The sequence below is a fragment of the Chinchilla lanigera genome, unplaced genomic scaffold, assembly GCF_000276665.1.
Source record: "Chinchilla lanigera isolate Chin_1 unplaced genomic scaffold, ChiLan1.0 scaffold00019, whole genome shotgun sequence".
NCBI lineage: Eukaryota > Metazoa > Chordata > Mammalia > Rodentia > Chinchillidae > Chinchilla > Chinchilla lanigera.
In genome coordinates, this window is record NW_004955420.1 from 13846960 (window position 1) to 13868430 (window position 21471).

At 49.9% G+C, this 21471-nt stretch overlaps 1 protein-coding gene across 1 annotated transcript in view; it reads left to right on the plus strand.

The window, feature by feature from the left end:
* The window catches only part of Xxylt1 (xyloside xylosyltransferase 1), a gene marked incomplete at its 5' end in the record, with an annotated part of 140321 nt that overhangs the window by 65569 nt on the left and 53281 nt on the right, over positions 1–21471 (plus strand). Inside the window, 1 exon segment of the mRNA XM_013513577.1 lies at positions 13499–13631. Coding sequence (XP_013369031.1) covers positions 13499–13631 — 133 coding nt within the window.

The following is a 21471-nucleotide window of genomic DNA, read 5'->3' on the forward strand; positions in this document are numbered from 1 at the left end:
CTTGCTCATCCACAGAACCATCAGGGACAAGAACGCATGGTTGTTTTAAGTGGATCATTATGCAGCAGTAGATCCCTGGCGCAGGGTGTGGGCAGATTTAGAAGTGAGCCCCACGTACAGGAACTGTCCTGAGAGAAAGAGCACCCATCCTGGAACCAGCTGGGCCCCTAGTGTTTCTGCTGTATTGCTCCCCAGCGGGGTGGCTCTACGCAGATTGTTGGCCACTGTCAACCTTAGTTTTTAGCATTTATAAACTTTAAAGTGGGGCCCGATGCAGTGGCCCACACCTGCCATTCCATCTACTTGAGAGGCTGAGTCAGGAGCATTGCAAGTTTGAAGCCTGCTTGAGCCATTTAAAAAGATCCTGTCTCAAAATTTTAGAAGGGTTGGGAATGTAGCTCAGTGCTAGCATGCTTGCCTAGCATTTGTGAGTCCCTGGGCTCAATCCCCCCCCGCAAAAAAAAGAGGTATAGAAGCATTCCAGTGTCCGCACATAGTAGGTACTAAGGAAACGTCAGCTGACGGGTGATACGGCATTGGAGAGGTGGCCTGGGCATCTCAGGGTTAAGGCAGGTGCAGTCCCACCACCACGTGGCCCTCTCTGCACTGTCCCATGCTCAGCATGAGGAACAGCCCTGGTGCACCCCTGTGGGTGACCTGTGAGTAGTCTGCCACCTTCCAGCCATGGGAATATGGCAAGAGTATGTGGTAAAAATGACATTAGCAGCTGAGGCCAGGCAGGACGCTGTTGCTTTGGAACCTCCACTTTAGTGCCGTGTGTGCCTGCAGTAGGGACTCTGTGGCCCTTGTGGCAGGGCAGGGGTGACGTCGGTACCACAGTACGCTGCCGTGCCTGGTATCAGGGCTGCTCTGAGAACACGCGGAAGGTTGTGAGTGAGAACAAAGGCCACCGGGCAGAGCGGGGCCGCTGAGAGCATCTCTTTCTTCCTTACAATCTGGGGCAGCTGATGCCCAGGGGAGAAGTGGCATAAAGCCAAGCCTGTGAGCCAGAGCCCTAATGCTACTCCCACTTGCCTCAAATCCCTAACTTCACAGCTTGTTAAATAAGATAGAGCTTGTTTCATAGCTTGTTCAATAAAACAAACATGGGGGCAAAGATAGTCTGGTGCAGCCTTCTGAGAGTGCCTCTGACCTGTAGCTGTCCCCTCCCTATTTATTGATTGATGTAAGAATGGACAGTGGCCCCCTACCAGCCTGGTGCTGCAGGGATTTTCCAACAGGGACCCTGGCACCCTGTGTGCTCCCATGATGGGCCCAGTGCTGGGAATCGGCAACCTTGGTGCCCCTCCTTTAGTTCCCCTGTGGCGGGCAGCACCCAGCCTCCCCATCTGGGCAGCGTTTGCTTGGCACAGCCTGCCACAAGGGGGGACATCTGGGAGCGCTTCTTGATGGTAGAACGTCAGCTAATAAATGTTAGATACTAGAGCAGGACATCAGAAAGTCACCATTTGGCAACTGACATGGTAATAATTTATTTAGACAGGAATCACCAACTGATACCAGAGTGAGCAGGTAGAAGTACGTCAAAGAATAAGATGTGGTCATAGTTTGGGGAAGCATTTCCCTGTGAAGTGCTGTTGTTACAAAGAGAATAATAGTAGCTTCACAGAGATCAGAGCAACCATCCCTGGCACCTGGCGTGCACGCGCCTCCTGGAAAGGGACGTAGGGGAGACACAGCGTGGCTTCTGTCTGCTCCTGATAAAGGTGTTCAGCCTGGATCTTGGCACAGGAACTGTTAGGCAAACCCAACAGAGGGACCTGTTACTAAATAATTGACCTGTTCTCCTTAAACTGTCCCAGCCACGGAATGTGAGGCGGGACCAAGGGGTTACTGAGATGGGGCAGTGGTGCGCGGTCCTAGGCAAGAGTTGGGTTTTGCTTTGGCACAACAGACATACCTTGAGTGCAGTGACGGGTTCAGTAGTTTTGAGCTTGCACTGAGGGGATGAGAGTGAGCGTTCTTGTGTTTAGGAAGTACATGCTGAAATATTTAGGAGTGAGTCATTTTTTTCTTTTTTGTTCTTATGCTTTCAGCTACAGTTCTGTCAATTTGCCATTGGACTTTAAGTCTTTTTTTTTTTGGTCTTTTTGAGACAGGGTCTCACTGTGCAGTTCAGGCAGGTTTTGAACTCACTTTGTAGCCCAGGCTGGCCTCGAACTTGCAGTGATCCTCCTGCTTCAGCCTCCTGAGTGCTGGGATTGCAGGCATGCACTACCATGCCCAGCAACTCTTTAATTAAAATTAAGACAATTTATATTTTATTCAATCAAAATAAAAGAAAAACTAAATTAAACCAGTATTTAATTAAGCTAAGGAAATGAATTAATTTGTGCTTAAGTGTAATCCAGTAGACAGAATCTTTTAAATTATGGACTCTGTTAGGGAAACATTGTGCAGGAGATTTCTGGGTAGATGCAGATGGGGACCTCTGCTTCATACTGAAGCCATTTGTGTTTTGAATAAAAATTGGAATCTGGATGAAGGCCCAGGGGCCAGGCCTTCAATTCCCCCACTTCTGTGTTGTTCTTATCACACTCACAGTAGGAGGAACGCATGAAGACAACAGCAGTGACATTTCAGCTCTGTCTTGGGGAGGAGGAAATGGTAAAACAGGGACTGTGAACCCCACCGGTGTAGATTAAATGAGGCGAGACATTCCAGCCCAGTGCCTGGCATCTAGGTATATCATCATTTTATAGGTGATGATAGCTAGTTCATCTTTTTAAAATGTAGTATAAAAATTAATATTCTAACATGATGTTTTGGCAAGAGACAGGCAACCTAAAGAGCCATTTGGCCATTGGCTGTTCAGTTTGCTGACCAGCCCAGGGTGGTAGGTGGGTGTTGGTACTGAGAAGTTTGAAAACATGTTCTTTTCTCTTGCTACAAAAGGTAAGAGAATGAGTTGTTCTTCACATAAGAAGTGTGACCTAAGAACACAGGGACTTTTTAGGTTGTAAAAAAGGGATTACAATAAAAGACAGATTGCCATTAACCTCCCTCACAATTCTCCCCCTCACTTCCAACACACTCATCCCATCGTCCTTGCCACTTTCTGAAGCAGCTCTGGAAGTCCTCTTTCGTTGCACCGCCGTGGCTGCCTTAGTGTCCTGTATCCATTCAAAACATTGACCTTTCATGGTTGTTTTGACTTTGGGGAAGAGCGAGAAGTCACACACACGGTGCCAGATTTGGTGAGTAAGTGGATGAGGACACAGTGTCATGTTTTGATGAGCCGCCTTTCCACTGGATGGCACCCTGGGAGCCACTATATCTTTTATCACACCTCGTAAAGACACTCAGGAAAGAGAACTTCAGAACTGCTTCAGAAAATGGTGAGAACAATGACATAAGTGTGTTGGAAGTGAGGGGGGAAATTTTGTGGGGAAATCATGGCACTGTGTCTTGTACTGTAATACCTTTTTTTAAAAACTTGAACAGTTACTGTATATTTCAGTCACACCTTTCTTCTGATCAGTTCCACAGAAGCACGTCTGGCTTTGTGGAAGTTGCTATGATGTGGGATTCTGTGCACAAGGAAAATGTAGCATTCCCCCTTTCTCTGTGGGAGATCTCTGTGGTCCACACCTCTCCCTGGGTGGTAGGTCCTGCAGCTGTTCCCAGCTGGAGGAGGCGGAGGAGACCAAGTGTCTTGGTTACTTTGCTCTTGTTGCTGGGACAAAACACCTGACACCCAAAATTAAGGAAGGAAAGGTTTATTTAGCTCACAGTCTGTTGAGAAGCTTCTAAACTTCTCAGTTCTCAAGTGGACATATTGTATCAACTATTACTTGAAGGATGGGGCTGGGCTGCAGGACACCATTTGGAGGAGAAGAAGTCTCTGGGTGGAAGAAACAGAGGCAGCTCAACCCCCCGGGGAGAGCAGCAGGTTCATTGTTCACACTGAGGACTGTGGCCAAAACATGGAAATATTAGAGCTGTGGAAGAGGTAGCCAAGATGCTAGAGCACTGAGAGTGGACGGTGTGCTTGCTTAGCACCGCTGGAAGATATCTCCCATCTTTTTGTCCCTCCTCCAAGTGCAGGCAGAATTTTGGGATTGTCATGCTATCAAGGGTCTTCCCAGCTCCTCAGACCTGGCCATCTCAGGCTTGGTGTCCTTGCTGATGACCATGCAGGGTTCCAAGATTCATAGTGAGGTGCAGGGCGGGGGAAGGTGAGGCCCATGCAGAGGCGAGGAGTCCTGTAGGGTGCAGTGGAGGTCTGACCCGTGTGGACCTCACTGTGGACAGCTTGCCCAGGGGAGTGCTGGGGGAGAGCAAGTAAGAAGGAGGAGTCTCAGGACAGGGAGACAGACAGGATCTGAATGTGGACCAGATGACATGGACTTCGTTCTGAATTTGCCATTGTTGATCAGATGTCCTTACTAAAACCTGATCTCTTTGGCTTTATTTATTTGTAAAATGGGAAGCAGCAGTTGCTATCTTATACTGATTCTATTTTCGTTTATAGCCAGATTCCATTTATTTGTAAGTAGTGCTATGCCTTAAAATGCATTTCACAGCTTCCCTTGCAGCTAGGTATAGCTGTGTGACAAAATTTTGGTCAGTGAGAAGGAAGAAGAAATGTTAAAGACTTTCAGAAAGTATACTTACAGGGTCTGTATCATCACAGGGAGCAAGATATGATGGGATGTCTTTTTTTCCTTCCTCCTTTCTGTTGCCTGGAATGCAGCCAAGCTGGCTGGAGCCCCAGTAGCTGTCTTGCACCATGAGGTGACCTGAAGGATGGAAATGAGATCTAGGATAGCAGAATGGGAAGACCGAAGGAGCCTGGAGCTGTGGTAACTTCTTGGAACGGCCGTGTCATTCCTGGATAGCTTAGCTGTAGTCTCACATTTGCCCAACCATTGTTACCTTATACATTGTTCTGTTACATGCATGAGAGCACCTGCCTGTGGGATTGTTGTAGGATTAAATGAGCTAAAGTATAGAGAAGAATTTTAGAGCTGGGAACACACTTTGGAACATGGTGACATGCCATAAAACATAAGGAATTAGTGTTGTTACTGTCACTGTTCTGTGAATGAATTGAAGGGGCAGAGCTGCCACTGACCAGCCCTGACAGCTGGCTGGCCCAGGACTAGAGCAAGAGTGATGGTACCACGGGAGTTGAGCTGCAGGCAATAGGACAAAACCTCTGTTGGTTTCCCTACTTTTACCCTAAATCCATAATGTAATGTTTGCTCGAATTCCATCAACAAGGAAGAGCAGTTAGAACCTAGAAAGAGAGAAGGCCCCAGAGGTTAGAAACAAGAGCCACGATTCCACAAAGAACTGCAACATAGGCAGCATGGTGGCACAGTATGGGAAGCTGAGGCAGGAGGACCGCAGGTGGAAGCCGAGCCTGGGCAACTTAGCGACTTAGTGAGACCTTGTCTCAAAGAAAGGGGAAGGGGGCTGGGTTTGTAGCTCAATGCAGAGGCCAAGTATTAAATCCCCAGTGCTGCAGAAAACAACAAAACTAAAAAAAAACTGCACCACCAGGAATTTGGGAAGTTAAACCATGACAGGGCAGAGCACTGGTAGCTGAACCATTATTTTTCAGAAAACATCTGTTCATTCTGGACAAGGAGGGCTGGGTTCTACAGCTTGTAGCCCAGGGATATGAGAGAAAGCCAGCTGACGGCTGAGACCGTCTGTCTGCCTGTTGTGAACAAGGTCAAAATGGGGTCCTGCCCCAAACAGGAAGGAGAATTTAAGTTTTGGAGACAAAAAAAAAAAGGTCTGTGGCTCACACCAGGGTGATATGTATGGAAAGGTGGGAGGGACTGCAGACACCTATGCTGTAGACACATGGACAGTCTTCAGATCTGAAACCACACCTAGCCTGCACAACTGACTTCATAAATCAGTGCCCGGGTTCTCACTTCATCTTGGCAAGAGGCGGGAGAGGAGGATCGAGACCAGGTGTTCTCTGTGTTGTTTTACATAGCTATTGCCCTGAAGTTTTGCGGCCAAGTTTAAAATAAATTCTGCCCTATGCGAAAGCAGGTGATCTCTCCCCAGTCCCAGTGAGTACTGAGGGTGACAGTGGAGTGCATGATCCCTTGCTGCTGAAGCAGGTATCGCCTCTTTTCCTGACAGTCTGTGCTCCCCATGAGCAGGAGCTGAGAGCTGTAAACAGCGCCATGCTGAGCCGTAGCGAGCACTCGCTTCCCGTGCTGTGTTCTGAGAGGGGGCATGCAGGGTTAGAAGAAAGGGTTTGTTGTATAACTAATACATAAAACCGACTGTGATCATTCATTTCAACCTCCTGGCCCCAAAACCTTTTACCAGAGCTGCTAACGGGTTGCATAAATCATTCTTATGAACTCCATTTCCTTTTGCTTTCCCCCACCACTCAGAGGTGTGGGCTGCTAATGTGGAAAACATAGATTAGCACAGGCAGGCAGCGCCTTCCGGGCTGAGCATCAGCCCCCGGCCTGGAAGGCAGGAGGGTGTGGGGGGCTGTGGAGCCCACAGACTCAAGGGCGAGTACCCCCCAGCTGTGTGACCTTGGCCTCCATCCTCGACTTCCTCTGTTGTCAAGCAGCAGTTACCATACTAATTGCACCAACTTGGGATGCGTCCTTGAGTGTGATGAGGTTACACGCGTTGGCTATTGTCGATAAAGACTTCCTTTTGGCTGACTTCTGTAGCCTTAAAACGTTTTTTCCAGAAGTTTCTCCATTGGTTCCTGGATTCAGAAGGGAAATCCCAGGAGTCTTCGCTCTGAGGGAGGTTATGGGAAGTGGGGAACCTTATCTGTCCATAAGTGCTCAGAGATGGCCTGGACCTGTCTGCTAGTTCCCTTTATGTGGAAGCTTTTCTTGTTTTAAAAGATAATGGGGTTTAAAAAGGGGCTTTGGATATGTCTGAAGACTTTCCTGAGAAGCTTGTGTGTGTTGGGCCAAACTGTCCTGTGAGGGTCATGTGTGATTGCCTCCTCACTGGGCTGTCTTAGAGAAGTTGCTAAACCTCTCTGAGGCCCAGGTTCTTCACTTGGTAGTGGCAGGAAATACTGTAATGCCTCCTCACAGAAGTGCAGAGGAGACTCATTAGGTCAGTTAGTAAATATGGGGCCCTTCGCATGGGCCACTCTCCCCACCTCTAAAGATGAGGTGCTTTTCTGACCAGGCTTTCAGAGTCCCAGACTCTGCCCCAGGTCTTGAACTATTGGCCATGCTTTGCTCTGTTCCTTCAGAGCAGCTTCTCCTATAGTTAGACAGCTGCCCTGCAGCTGGGTCACCTATTGCAAAGGAGGGGTGCTTTGAGGGCCAGCTGGGAAATTACCCAGGTTTCCTGTTGGATGTGAGGACTTCCAGCACCAGTTCCAACCTCAGATCTCACCGGGGACGCAGCTGAGCCAGTGGTTGCAGTGGCCGGCGTCCACCTCGTGCATGGACCCTCCACGGAGAAGCGCCCAGCGTGGCTGATGGAGCACTGTGCCTGTCCTCTTCCCTGGGTCCCGAGCCTGTCCTCTTAGCGAAGTCTCCACCCTTCAGTCGCTCTCTGGCTCCCGTAGGCTAGAGGTGCTGTCCAGTGGCCATTAGAAAGCCCGAATGTGACAAGGCAGGTGGCACATTGCTGCAGTATTTCAGCACGGATGGTGAGAAAACAAGGTCCCTTTCCAGGCAGCTGCTGCCAGGGCCTCACTTCAGGACAGGAGAGCCACATAGCTCACCACTGTCATCATTTTCCCTCCTCTCCAAGCCTCTGTGCTGGAGTGATATTCTGCGGCAAGCGCGCTCTGATGTGTTGTAAATATTTATCTCTGGAAGCTCTGAAGCTGTCGCAGAGCAGAGGGACAGAGTCATTTGTGTGAGTGACCTGTCCCTCGGAGAAGGCCTGTTTGTTTCCCAGGGTGGTGGTTCTGGGCTTACCGTCTCATCCTGATCTGCTTTGTTGCACGTTGTTTTTGCATATTAAGATGTATCCGCCAGGAATTGTTACTGGGGGCAGGAGAAGGATGGGGAGAGGAAAAGAGCCCCCCTTTTTATCTGGGATTCTTTCTCTCTTTTGCTGTTTGTTTTTGGGTGTCATTAATTACTCACTCTGGTTGTAATTCCATCCACGGTCAGATGACATGCCTTGTGGCTGGTTTAATTGGAAGCTGATGACGAGCTGTCCCAAGCCTGTTTCCGCGGGGGAATGTTGATCTGGGACTCTCCCAGCTGGGACAGCGCCATGCATATAGCCTCTGTCGCTGGGAGCCCGGGGCCAGCAGCAGGTGTCGCTGTCCTCAGCCCTGGGGACGCTCCCGGAGGATCAGGACCTGCTGAGGGGGCCGCCTGGACCCAGGCAGGGATGATGGTCACTGGACCCTAGAGACCTGGAAAGCTACAACTTTGGCTCACACTTTCCGCCTTCTCCTTTGCTTTCTGATTTGTTAGAGCTAACATCTTGTAGAGCCATTTCCTTAGCCTGAAACTGGAGCTGGAGAGGCTGGGGGTGGGGCGCACATGTCCCTTGTGAGGGTGGCACGCTATTTTTGACTCTGCCACATAGAGCTGAAGCTCACATGGAAATGGGTGTCAGAGTGGAGTCCCCATGAGGATTCTCAGCGTCTTTGTTGATGGGGGGCATACTTCACTGTCCCCTCCCACAGGAACCAGTGTTCAGAGCTCCCAACTGCTGACCCCGCTGGGGGCGCTGGGCCCTGCCTGGGTCCCGTCCTCTCTGGGAGGCCAGTCAGTCGGCAGCAGGAGGATCTCAGCATGGCTGTGCTCCTCAGACCAGGTGCCAGAGCGTGGGAAAGGCCCCCCGCCCTGAGAACATGACATGGGTTCACGCCACCCTTCAGTTCCTGTTGTGTGATTTAAATACACAAGAAGGCTTGTAAGGATGAGGGACGGGCTGGAAGGCTTGATTGATTCGATACAGTAGCAGACACGTTCCCTGGAATGAGCAGGCTCCCCTGGACCAGGGTCACATGCAGGGTGCAAAGACAGCATCTGTCTCCTGGTGCTGAGCCAGTGTCTCCACAGGCCACTCTCGGTGCACAGGGTTGCGTGTGGCTCCTGCCTCCCTCGGCGATCACCGCAGGTTGAGGTGCATTCTCAATATCCGCCTGAGGTTAGTGTGAGAGGTGGGGCCCAGGGTAGGCCTTGCGTGGAGCGTGGCAGTCTGGTTTCTTTCCTTTGGCTACGCCTCATCCATCTTCAGGTTTGCATCTTCCTGGGCCAGGATGTGGCTACTCTAGAACCCAATTGTGTCAGGTGCCTCTGGGCCTTGGCATGTTTGCTCCTGCCTAGGAGTTCATCACCCCGCTTGGGAGAGGACAGAAGGGAATCTAACAAACCACAAGAGCATAAGCATTATCTCATTTATTTATTCCTTTCATTTCAGTGGTCCTGCTGGGTGCTGTCAGCTGCCTTCCAACCACCATCTTCTCTGGGCCATTACTATGTCTGTCACTTCCCACATAGCAATCTCATTTTGTTCTTAGATCACCAATCACCTTTCAGTCTTTTGTATAAACTTTCTAGACATAGTTCCCACAGAGAGCTGGCTGTACCAGAACCAGTGACCAAAGGAACAGGTCCCTTTAAATAACCTCATCCTAATAAACTGCAGCGTTCTAGTAAGGGCCTTCCCCTTTTCAGCAGTGACATTTACACCTTGGCATTTTATTTCATAATTTCATAAGAGGATAACATTTGGACCCAGGTCTGAGTGACAGTGCAGGCTGAGCAGGGGGCTGTCCCCCGCCTCTGCCTGGGCTGTCATCTTACATGGATAAAGGGTCACATCAGCACGGTGAGCTGTGCTCCTTCCCTTCCTGATCAGTTACCTCATTCAGTGAGGCCCCAAAGGAAGTGTTGACAGCTGTCAAAGCAGCCTCCCCAAGCCGTTTCAGGACTGAGGAGCTGTAAATACCAGGTGTGATCGGGATACACGGTGACCCTGCCTCTGAGTGCCTTTCAGTGGAAAGGCAGGTTCATAAAAACACCACGCTGTGTCCTTACTCACCTTATTCACTGGATCTGGTGCTGTGCAACTCTCCTGGCTCTTCCCCAAAGTCAAAGTGACCAGCAAAGGTCAACAGTTTGAATCCGTTCAGGACACTGAGGCAGCCACAACAGATAACTAAATATACTAAGAGGTCTGCAGAATTGCTCCGGATAGTGGCAAGACTGTTGGGATATGTGTTTGAACCAAGGGGAAGGATTTTGGGGGGGATTTTTTTTTTTTTTTTTTTTGGTGCTGGGAATCAAACTCAGGACCTTGCACTTGCCAGGCAGGCACTGTACCACTGAGCTATATCCCTGGCCCAGATTTTGGGGGGAATTAATGGCAGTGTGCCTTTTACTATAATACATTTTTAAAAAATTTAAACATTTACTATATTTGTTGATCACACCTCATGGGTGAAAGCATCTCAGCTTCCAGTGTCCAGGGCCACTCCCAGCCAGTCCCTAAGTGGCAGGGAAAGAGCTCGGGCTTATGGAGGGGCTTATTAAAAGTTTGTGGGAGTCCGTAGGAAGCGTCCCAAGAGCACACAGAAGGGCCAGAGACTCTGTGTGCGTTAGATGTCCCAGCGCTGCCTCCCAGCGCAGTCCTGGCCCTGGGAGTGTGGTCTGCAGGGTCTCATCTCTCTGTGCAGGGAGAGCAGCGACCAGGGTCCCCAGGCATCAGGACCCAGGCAGGCGCTTGGACGCAGTGCAGGAGGCCACGGCTTCCATCAGGCCTGTGCAGGCAGCTGGGAAAGGAGGGCTTTGGGCTGCTGCTTACAGAGCAGATAGGACGTGGATGCCTTGAAAGCCCAGAGCACGCACAGGAGCTTCCCTGCCGTGACACACCAAACGGATGAATAGCTTTTCTTACCGTCGATTATTTCTTGAGTTACAGTGAAGTTGCCACCAGTGCCTCATTTTCTTTCCTTACAGTCTGCATTGGCCAGCCTCTTGCTCTGCCTAGAGTTCTTTTTCTCACTGAGGGTCTCTGGCCCTTCTGTGTGCTCTTGGGCCCTGTGTGGTAGCAGCAGGGCCACACCCTGCTTCTCTGATCAGAGGGGAATCAGGCGTGCAGGAAGGAGCACGACATGGCCCAGCTTTCAAGTCAAGCCGACCGAGGTTCCAATCCCACTCCAATGCTGACTCGTCCTGTGATCTTGGGATAATGTTTCAGACCTCCCCAAGCCTCAGTTTCTTCATCTAAAAATGGGTTGTCCCTGTCTAACATATTGGGCAGTTATGAAAATAAACTACGGCCTGGGCAATGCGGGACCCTTAAAAATGACCAGAAAAAGTGGTGCTTTCATGTGGCCATTGTCGATGTTATCGAAAGTGGTCCTTGGGGCCACCATGTGTCCTTGAAGCAGTCCCATCTCCTAGCCAAATGCCCTGGTCCTGTACCCTTCTTATCCACAGAACCCCGGTGGTCAGCCCTTGACAGCCCATCACAGCTGCAGTTACCACTCCTGTGCCACGTTGTCTTTCTAAGGTCACCATCGGGGTCTCTCTGCCTGTTTCTGCTCTGTATCCCTCGGTAGGGCAGGATTCCAAAAGGCCAGCAAAGTCACCGCAAAGGCTTCCAGACACCCAGGCTCCCGGGTTACCAGCCTTCCTGCCTTCTGGGTTGTTACTCTTGTTATTGTTGGTTTTTAGGTCCAGGAAGGAAATAGTCATTTTACTCCTCAAATGTGGGGGTGGCACGGCCCAGGCCGAAGGATCACGTTCGCCCAGCAGACCTACCTTCCCGTAGCTCTTTCCCTCCAGGGCCAGAGCAGCCTGGCGTCACCTCTTTCCTCTGCCTGGCCAGTTGGGTTCTTATCGCTGTAGCTTTTTTCTTTTCTAGAAGAGTCATGAAGAATGTTAAGTAAAGTTTTGTTTCTGCATCACAAAGGAAAATGGGACAAGTAACAAGTGAGTCAGCTTTTCTTGAATCTAAGCTGTGATTTCCTCCTAAACCAATTTGGAGAATAGCTATGGAGCTCCACAAACATCCCACAGTGTTTGCTGTAAGCCAGTCCCTGCACGATGGGTGCAGGCCAAGATGCCAAGATGTGGGCCTGTCGTCAGAAGGCTTCTGCCGGGGCCTGTGCTCACACATCTGCAGTCCTCTTGCTTGCTGGGCAGGCAGAAAAGGGCAGCAGAGACCGAAGTGGAGAGTGGCCCTTCCATAGTGGGTGTCGGCGATCCTTCCCTCTCTGTTCCTGCCTGTGCTTAGCGCCTGGGCTGAGTCTTCCTCCTCCAGGAAGTGTTCTTTGCTTCAAGCCTTAGTGAGGTCCCTGCTGTCCAGACTCTGGATTCCTGCAGCCTGGGAGATGTTTCCCACACACAGTCTCATCCTGGCAGCATCCCGACCTCACCAGGCCTGCCGTGGTCTCCCTGTTTTCATAAATGAGGCACCTAACATTCAGAAAAGTAAAATAAGCTTCCCTGTCACTGCATTAATCGGCACCCAAACTGGAACTTGAGCTCAGGTATGTTCCAAGGCCAGGCTTCCTTCTAGGTACCCAGCAGTGTGCCCAGGCACCCCCTCTCTGGGGCCTGCACGGCATTCTTCCAGGGTGTGCATCAGCACTCACGCTTCCCTGTGTTTGTAGTCACCAGCTGACCCTGGTGGAGCCAGGGCCCAGTCTGCTGATGTCTGGCCCTCCTGGCATTGACACTACAGGCGCTTGGTCAGGCAAGCCAGGTGAGGGACAAGGGGATGAACTTAGCTCATGCCTCTCTCCCATGCCTGGCCAAACTCTGCCCGCTTCCTCCTCTCCTCTGCCCCAAACCATCTGGAGCAAATCGCTCTCACGTGCTATGTAGGAGGAGACTGGTAACTAGGGCTCCTTTTGTCTTATTGTCAGTACACTGAAAACTTGTTGGTATCCGAGGCCTTTCTGCTGATTTCCTCCAGGTCTACATCTTAATTTGACACCTAGCTGGGTTTGCAGACATCCTAGCAAGGGCCTAAGAAGATGATGTCTTTCATCTTTCTTTTATGTGGGGTATTTACCCCCAAAGAAAAACTACCTAGGTGTTTCGAGTCTTGCGCAGGGTGTCCACACGTGTCATCCAAATCAGATTTTCAAGGGTGAAATGGTGCATTGTTAATACTTCCACTTAGACAGCAAGTCTAGGCTGGAGCTCAGGCACCTAGTTCTAAATAAAGTTAATTAAGGGATATCTGCAATTGGAAAGATGTGGCAGGCAGTTGTAAAGAAGTCTAGGGGCAGTGGGCGTGCTGGTTGGTGAAAGGCCAGGGCCTTTGTTTCCAGCAGTAACTTTCTATCCCTCAGCAACAGTAAGCCCTTCTCTGTACTCTCTACTTTATCTTCCGTCAGTGGTTGAGCCTCCCAGCATGTGTGCCTGTATCTTGTCGTCTTTGTTTGCTTATTTGAAGCAAGGTCTCACCATGTTGCCCAGGCTGTCCTTGAACTCACAATCCTCTTGCCTCAATCCCCCAAGCAGCTGGGATTTTAGGCATGTGCTGCCACCCTTGCTTGACCTTACTGTCTTTTCTTTCCACCCTCCAGAGATCTTGCGGATCATTCAGCTGGACCTCGACCTAAAGTATAAGACCAACATCCGGGAGTTGTTCGAGGAGTTTGACAATTTCCTGCCAGGTGCTGTCATTGGCGTAGCCAGAGAGATGCAGCCTGTGTACAGGTAGGTGGTGGCTATGGGGGCAGCCTCCGGGACCCCTCCTACCCCATCCTTTCCTCTGCTATCCACTGCAGATTGGAGTGGACCAGAGTGTGGTCTTTCTGTGCTTTGTATCTCTGGACCGTGTTTGTACTTACTGTTCACAGTTGATAGCATGCTCCCGTGCCAGAGATTTTACCGCATTAGTTTAGGGGAGTTTGTGACATTTTTCTTCTGAAAACACAGTTGTTTTGGTTGTTGGTTCTGATTAAGCTCAGAATTTTTAAAAAGTTACTGCTTGGGCTTTGTCTGACAGAGGTGGCATTGGGATTTATCCTCCATTCTAGCAACCAGCTGGGCTTCCTTGGCCCTGGAATCACCAAGACCCCCATTGTGCATAAGCAGAAACTGATGAGAGGGACTGTGAGGGGGGGAAGAGCCCCGCCTTGGAACTTGGATTGGCATGAGTGGTCCAGGTGAAGTGGCACTTTGTGCATGACGCAGCCCCCATTGTTAGTGTTGATGACAGGAACGCCAGTACCTAGGAACTGAGAGACATGTTCAGGAATATTTTCTGTAGCATCATTTGCTGTAGCCCCAAACTGAAAGCAACTCATATGTTTTGGACAGTAGAATGGATGGATTAAAAAAAATGCGTGGGGGCTGGGGATTTAGCTCAGCGGCAAAAGCGCCTGCCTGGCAAGCCCAAGGTCGTGAGTTCGGTTCCCGGTACCGGAGAAAGACCAAAAAAAAAAAAAAAATGCGTGGACCCAATCGAAAACCCTACAATAAAAATGAGCAAATGATCACCACATGTGATGCCAGGCAAAAATGAAATAGTGACCTTTCATGATGCATCCACAAGGGCTAAACTGGAAGGGAAAACCAAGGAGATGATCCTAAAGCCAGTGGGGAGCCTAGGGCTGTGAGTGGGACTGTGCTTTATTTTTCCACCGAGGTAGTAATGCACACATTGTTTTTTGTGTGTAATGTGTCGTATTCTTAGTTTTAAGAAGGGTTAGGGGGAGAAACAGCAGAAGCAGGTGGTTGTTAACAAGTCCCAGGCTGTAGGTCCATGTGTTCCATGTTGCTGACTCTTTCTCCAGCCAGTGCAGTGACAGCTGAGTGGCCCAAGCGGCTGAAAGGAGCTGGAATTCCAGTGTCCCCCGGGGACCATGACCCATTATCACTGAGAGCCATGGGGCACAGACAGCTAGTGACTCAGATGTGAGCTTCCCCTCGGAGGGAGGGGGCAGAGACTGCCTCTGCTCTTTGAAAGTCCCCGATCACACAACAGGAAATTCCTGCAAGACCTCCAAATGTGCTGATAACTCCAGTCTTGTGGGCTGTTCTCTGTGACATAGTCCTCTCCCAAGTTGCCCCAGGGTCACTTGTGATGGGAAGGACAGGACTGGGCGAAACCTGCCATCTTTACTACGGCCAACTCCTGTCCCAGTCTCTGACTTTCACAGGTGTGCTTGTACTGGGGGCCTTGATCAGCCAAGAGAGGAGCAGAAGGAGTGTTAAACAAGAAGTCCTGGGTGCTAGTCCCAACTCTGCACCCACCACCCTTCGGGCCTTGGCCCACTCTGCAAAGGGGAGCAGATGTGCTCTAAGACCTCCACCCCCAGCTCTGGCATTGGTGGTTACAGCTCTTCAACCCTCCTGTCCTCCCCACACCGGGAGCGGTGTGTCTGCACGTAGCTCTGGGACTCTGGAAGACCCACACCCCTGGATGGTTCCCGGGGCTCATTAGTAAACACACCAGAGCTGGATGCCTGTGAGCTCTGGCTCGGAATCTTCTCGCGTCATCTAAGTGGAAACCTGGAAACCACATCACTTCATTTAGACAGTATTGGCCAAAATTTATCTTTTCTGCAGGTCTAGGTTTTATAAACAATACAATATAAATCAATCTAATTGTCTAGCCTTCTCAAAAGAAAATCTGAAAGATTTTAGATTAAAAAATGAGATGAGTTTTTCTCACCTTCAGAATTTGTAATTACTGCTGTGTACAGTGCGAACCACGGGCGCCCTGCTGCTGACAGAGGCCGAGAAGGCCAGTGACGGGGCCTGGACGCTCAGCATCAACAGACACTGACATTCTTGGACACACTCCCTCGCTGCACCCCGGCTGAGTGCTCCCCAGAGACCTCTAATAACTCAGGCTGCAAATGATGGCTCTGCATCCCGCTGGCTCGGGGGAACTGGCTTTTAAAGTTTGCAGTGTTAGGAGTTGCTGAGGCTGAGGATGATTTGGTACCAGCTGCGGCAGACAAGGAGTGAAGCCTGGTTCGCCTTTTTCCCAGGAAAATTGGGGTTTCTTATGACCAGAAGATGCATGTTAATTGTCTGCTGCCTTAGGGGTCGCAGACGGGGGTGAGAGAAGACAGAGCGGGGGAATAGAAGAGGACAGTGTGAGCGGGGTAGAGCTGGGCCCCTCGTCCTGCCACAGTTTATGGGGACCCACGTCTGGCCACCTCACTGGCTCACCACCTCCTGAGACTCACTGTGCTCAGACAAGCCAGGGCTCTGCCAGAGTGGCACCGTGTGCTGAGGATAATGCAATCTGCTAGCAAGAAGGGACAACTAAAAACAACGCCGAGCGGCACTAAACTAAAGCCCAACGTGACTGGTTAGGCAAGCGCTGTTTGGTCTGGAAATGAACTAAGCTGGAATAGATTTGGAATCACCCCCACTGTGTCATTTTTTATAGTCACTTGTCCCACGGTCACTGTACTTCAAACAGGCGTACGTCAAGTCATTTTTATGGCTGTTTCCTCTCTATTGTGTGCTGTGAATGCTCAAGGCTTGAAGGGGGGCGGGAGAAAAGTATTTCCCACTGTCCACTTGACAAATGGCTCTTTTAGTTTTTTTCCCAGCATATGTTTTCTGGACAAGACGCAAGGACCGTGAGATGTTGGGATAGTGATAGAGGGTGCCTCCCTCTTGGGTCCCTGTTAAGATGCTGTGGGGTCCAACATCTGTGATCTTCCTTACCTGAGAGGGGTGTGCCACTCTTCTCCTGGGTGGCTCACAGCTCTTCCCTTCTTTGATCCTTTTTCTGCCTCTTCTTCAGGAACTGGAACCCCAGCCACGTCCTCCATGGTGGTATGTTTGGTTCGGGGAAGGCGCCAAAAGGAGAGAAGAGGTCAGGGCCTTTTTTGTAAATCGATAGTTGTATTTTGTGAACACACGTCTTATGAGCTTGCTTCCTTATGAATGTGTTAGAGAAGTGGAGAAGACAGGTGGGACCTTCTTCATGTGTATCCTGTAAAAGCTATAAAAGCATCCTGTAAAATTCGTTACCAGCAGGTGAAAAGTATGGCATAGAAGAAATGGCACCAGGTTATCCTCAGACATAAACAGCCATGGCCCACGCTACAGGTCCCTCAATTCTCAGACCTTGTGTTTGCTCATCTGTAAGTGGGATAGATATATCTATGTGCACAATACTGGAAAACTCAGATGGAATGGACTTGGAATCTCAGGGAGAATGGAATTTCTGGTGTGAGAGTAGAGAGCGTTCCTCCCTTAATCCTTTCAGCTCCTTTTTGGGTTTTGTTTCTCAGAGGACTTGTTCTTCTGGGCACCTCCTTCTCTAGCCCACCCTTGGCCACGTGGGGTTGCCACGTAATCCACAGGACACTAGTTCCACCTAACTGCATATGAACAGCAAACATGGTTTGGTGTAATAAATGTGTTCCAGATACCACATGGGACATACTTACACGAGACAGTTATTTGGTATTTCTCTGAGAGGTAAATTTAACAGTGTGTCCTGTTTGTTTTTTCCTGAACCCGCCTGCCCTCCCTCTCTTCAAGTGTACAAGTTCACGCATTCGCAGGTGGCAGTGATGTGGCTCAAGTGGGCTGGGGCAGAGGGTGCAGTGGTGGAGCTGCAAGACCCTGGCGGACAGCGAGCCTGGGGCGGCCTCCTGGGTCTCTGGGTACACCAGGCCCAAGTGTGTGTCCGTGTCTCTGCAAGAGTGAGGGCCCAGCAGCGGCCCAGGTCATCAGGGAGGCTGGCAGGTCTGGCATGGCTGGGCTGCAGGTCACCGGCTCCCGCTGACCCTGGAGAGAAAGAGCGGAGGAGCCAGAGTGTAGCCCGAGTCAGGGTCACTCTGCCCTGAGCGGCCACTTGAGCAGCCTCTGAATGGTGGCTTTGTGGGTGGGGGCGGTGGCTTCCGGTCCCATTCTCCCTGCGCCACAGGCTCTGCTGTGTGCCGGGTGGAGCCCAGGCCCACCAGGCCAAGCAGCGGTGGCTCCCGTCAGCTGCTGCGTGCTCACTGCCAGGCAGGCACTTTCTTTTCATTAAGCATTTCAATAGTGCCCACTCCTTTGCCTTCTGAGGCCCTGTAGTCTATTATCCACAGCGCTGTGCCAGCCTTGCCTCCTTCCTGATGCCTGGAGGGAACGTGTCCATCCAGCTTCTCTGCAGCTGCCTTATCCCATCCAGGACTGGTGCGGGGACCTCAGGGAGTGTTAGGAAGCAAGGGACAATGTGACCGACACCCACCACTGCCACTCCACAGCTGTGTGATCTTGGGCACATCTCTTGCCCTCTCTGAGCATTAGAAAAGTGGAGATTATATTGCACTATACATGGCTGAGTAGTTTGGGGCTAAATTAGAGGATAATTTATAATGCCTGGCCCGGCGCAGCACTCAGGAATGGTGGTAGGCGCTCTCCAGAGTGTTTGCTTGGTGACTGATAAGTTCTGTGACTCTGCAAAGTCACTACCTCTGAGCCTGAGCTTTCTTCTATGTAAAATAAGGGTTTTGCTAGCACAATTCTTGGTAATCTGAATTCCTTTCCTAAGTGGGAGGAAGTCCCTGCCTTCCCTCCATCTCCAAAGAAATTCCCTTTGTGAATGTAGTACTTCTACTCACCAGTTCTTATACTTTTTACTACATACCTATTATATGGCATTTGCAAAACAGAAACTGACAGTGTCACACAGAGAAAGTAACTAGTCCACAATAACAAGAAAATCTTAATATCCCGAGGGGATAGTGGAAACCAGAGACCAGAGGAGGTGAGGTGTTTGGATAGAAGTCACAGCTGGCGCTGGAAGGGAGAGAAGGAGGGAGGCTGTGGAGGACCCAAGCCTGGCTTTCTCTGTCCCCGGGCTTGGTGTTCTGGTCACATTTGGAGAGTGAACATCTGACTCCAGGCCGTGGCTCTGGCCCTGAGCACCCCCCTGGCCCACGGAGGAGTTTATCTCCATTTTGAGCCTTAACTGTGTCTTTTCCCTCTCTTGGCTCAAAAAATACATGCAAGTAATTATGTAAAAGTAACAGATTTTCATTAAACCTTCAAATAGCATATGGAGGCTATTATGTTCCCGGACTTCTCTATAGATGTACAGTGTGTGTGTGTGTGTGTGTGTGTGTGTGTGTGTGTAAATAACTCCTGCCCTGCACGCCTGTCTACATCTTTTTGTTGTTTGCTTGTCTGTCTTTACCATTGCATGCCTGACTCAACCTTCCTTTGTTAAGCGTTGTTAGCCTCCCGAGATCATATTTTTCACTTCTGTTTTATTTTGCTTTGGTTTGGTTTTTTGAGACAGGGTCTTGCTATGTAGTTCAGGCTGCCCTTGAACTCACTGTGGAGCCCAGGCTGGCCTCCAACGTGCAGCAATCCTCCTGCCTTGGCCTCCGAAGTGCTAAGGTTACAGTCGTGCACCACCACGCTTGGCGATATTTTTCACTGTTTTCTTATTAGTACATGCGTGCAGTACATGTTTACATTCCTTGTGGGAGTTGGCCCATGTGCAGAACACATCATCATTCCTTTTTCATGCCCTTTTCCTGCCCTGCCTGTCTCTTGATCTCCTTCCTTTTGTTTCTTTTTTGTGTATGTTTGCAGTGCATAATGTTTACAAGATTTTTACTATGGGAAATGTCTAATGCATACAAAAGTAGACAGAATCATAATTCTGGGCCGTTTAGTATTATCCAAGGAGCTCCACTAATGGTCAGTGCTTAGCTGACCATGTTTCATCCTGAGCCCCCCTATTTTTACTTTTCCCCAGTTGTTTTAATTCTTTTTTTTGTTTGTTTGTTTTTTGTTTTTTGGTACTAGGAATCAAACTCAGGACCTCACAGTTGCTAGGCAATTGCTAGACAGTCCCTCCCCAGTTGTTTTAAAGCAGATCCATAGCATTAGGCCATTTCATCTGTAACTATCATTTTTCATCTTTTTGAAAAAATATTCCTGCCGTTGCTGGGCCTAGAACTGAGAGGCACTGTGAACCCAGAGTATGCCTGTCTGCAAACCCCCTGTTGGACTCAGTCTGTGTGCAGGAGGAGCACAGACTTGTGGCTCTGACATCCAGGCAGCCAGCATCTCCATCTCTCTCCAGGTTCTCATGTTGGATGTGTGGTAACCGTCACATCTGGGAGACTTTGCAGCTGATATAGATTCATCGAACACCGGGCATGAGGCCCCACTTTATAAGAGAATGCCCCATCCCTTAGGATGGGTAAACCAGAACTCAGAGATAAAACATTCAATTCTCAAAACATTCAATTCTCTTCTGTCCTCCGACACCTGAAGATGAGTTTCTTTGCCCTTGTTACTGTGTTGTTTTTTTTTAATTAACCAAGATTGAGCCTGTCAGTTTCTGTTAGCGTTAAATCTGAGTAAAGGAGAGCAAAGCTTGCGTCTTTTGCCATGGTGATTTCTTTAGAACCCTACACTGATTCTGCACAGCGTGTGGACCTGGAGGTGGTGCTGTAGCCCAAAGATGTTACTCATAAAGGGGCTGTGGCGGGTGGACCTGCTTTGTAAGAGAGAAGGTCTGCACTGAGGTCATCATTTTTTAATGACATCCATAAAACTGTATTTGGAAAGGAAAAAGCTGTGTACAGAAGAACCCAATTGAGTCTGTTCCTGGCGATGGGATCATTTCCTGTCTGATGGCTGTGCCCCTCCCCACACCCTGGGAAGCTGGAGGCACCAAGATGCCATCTGAGGGGGTGGGGGCTTGCTGAGGACCTGCATGTGCCCGGGGAGAGATGAGGAGCAGTCTGGACAGAAGAGGAGCTCCTGGGTCCGTTGTCTGCCTGCAGACGAGTGCTGGGGCAACACTGAATCCATGACATTGCTCCCCGCATTGTTCCTGGCCCAGGTGTGTCCTAATGAATGAGGTCGACAGGCTGTGTGTTCTGAGTGCCAGGCCTCTCGGAGGTGTTTGTTGAAAAATGAGGGAACAGATATTTACTCAGAGGGTGCTCCCTCTGCAATGGATTGGCCGGCCATTAAGAAATTCTCCATGATACTGTTGCTAGACTTCCTATGGCAGGGGCCTTCACATTAAATTTTCATTTTGAAGACAATCTGTGGGAAATGTGATTCTCAGATTTTATTGGGCATATGTGTGTGTGAACCACAGGATTGGGTGCTGGGAGGAATTGCAAAGAAGGAACATGGTTTCTGCTTCAAGGAGGTTATATTGGGGGGGAAATAAGACAGGTAGAATGTGATCAAGACACACTGGCAGAGATGCTGCCATGGTATAGGTGTGATCTGTCCCCCAAGGGCTCACGGGGTAGAGGATGGCCTCAGTGTGGTGATGTGGGAGTGGTGGGACCTAGTGGGAGGACCTTGGGCCATGCAAGTGGTGCCATCAGAAGGAATCAGGGTGATTCCAGGGAGCCCTAGGTTAGCTTTCATGAGAGCAGTGTTATAAAAGGAGTGAGCCTAGCCCCCCCACCTCCTGTTGGTTTTGAGGTGTGATCTCTTCCTCCCACACGTACCTTTGCTATTGTTATGCCATCCGCCATGCCACCCTTACCAGAGCCCAACCCATGCTGGTGCCATGGTCTTAAATCTGCAGAACTGTGAGCCTCTTAAATTG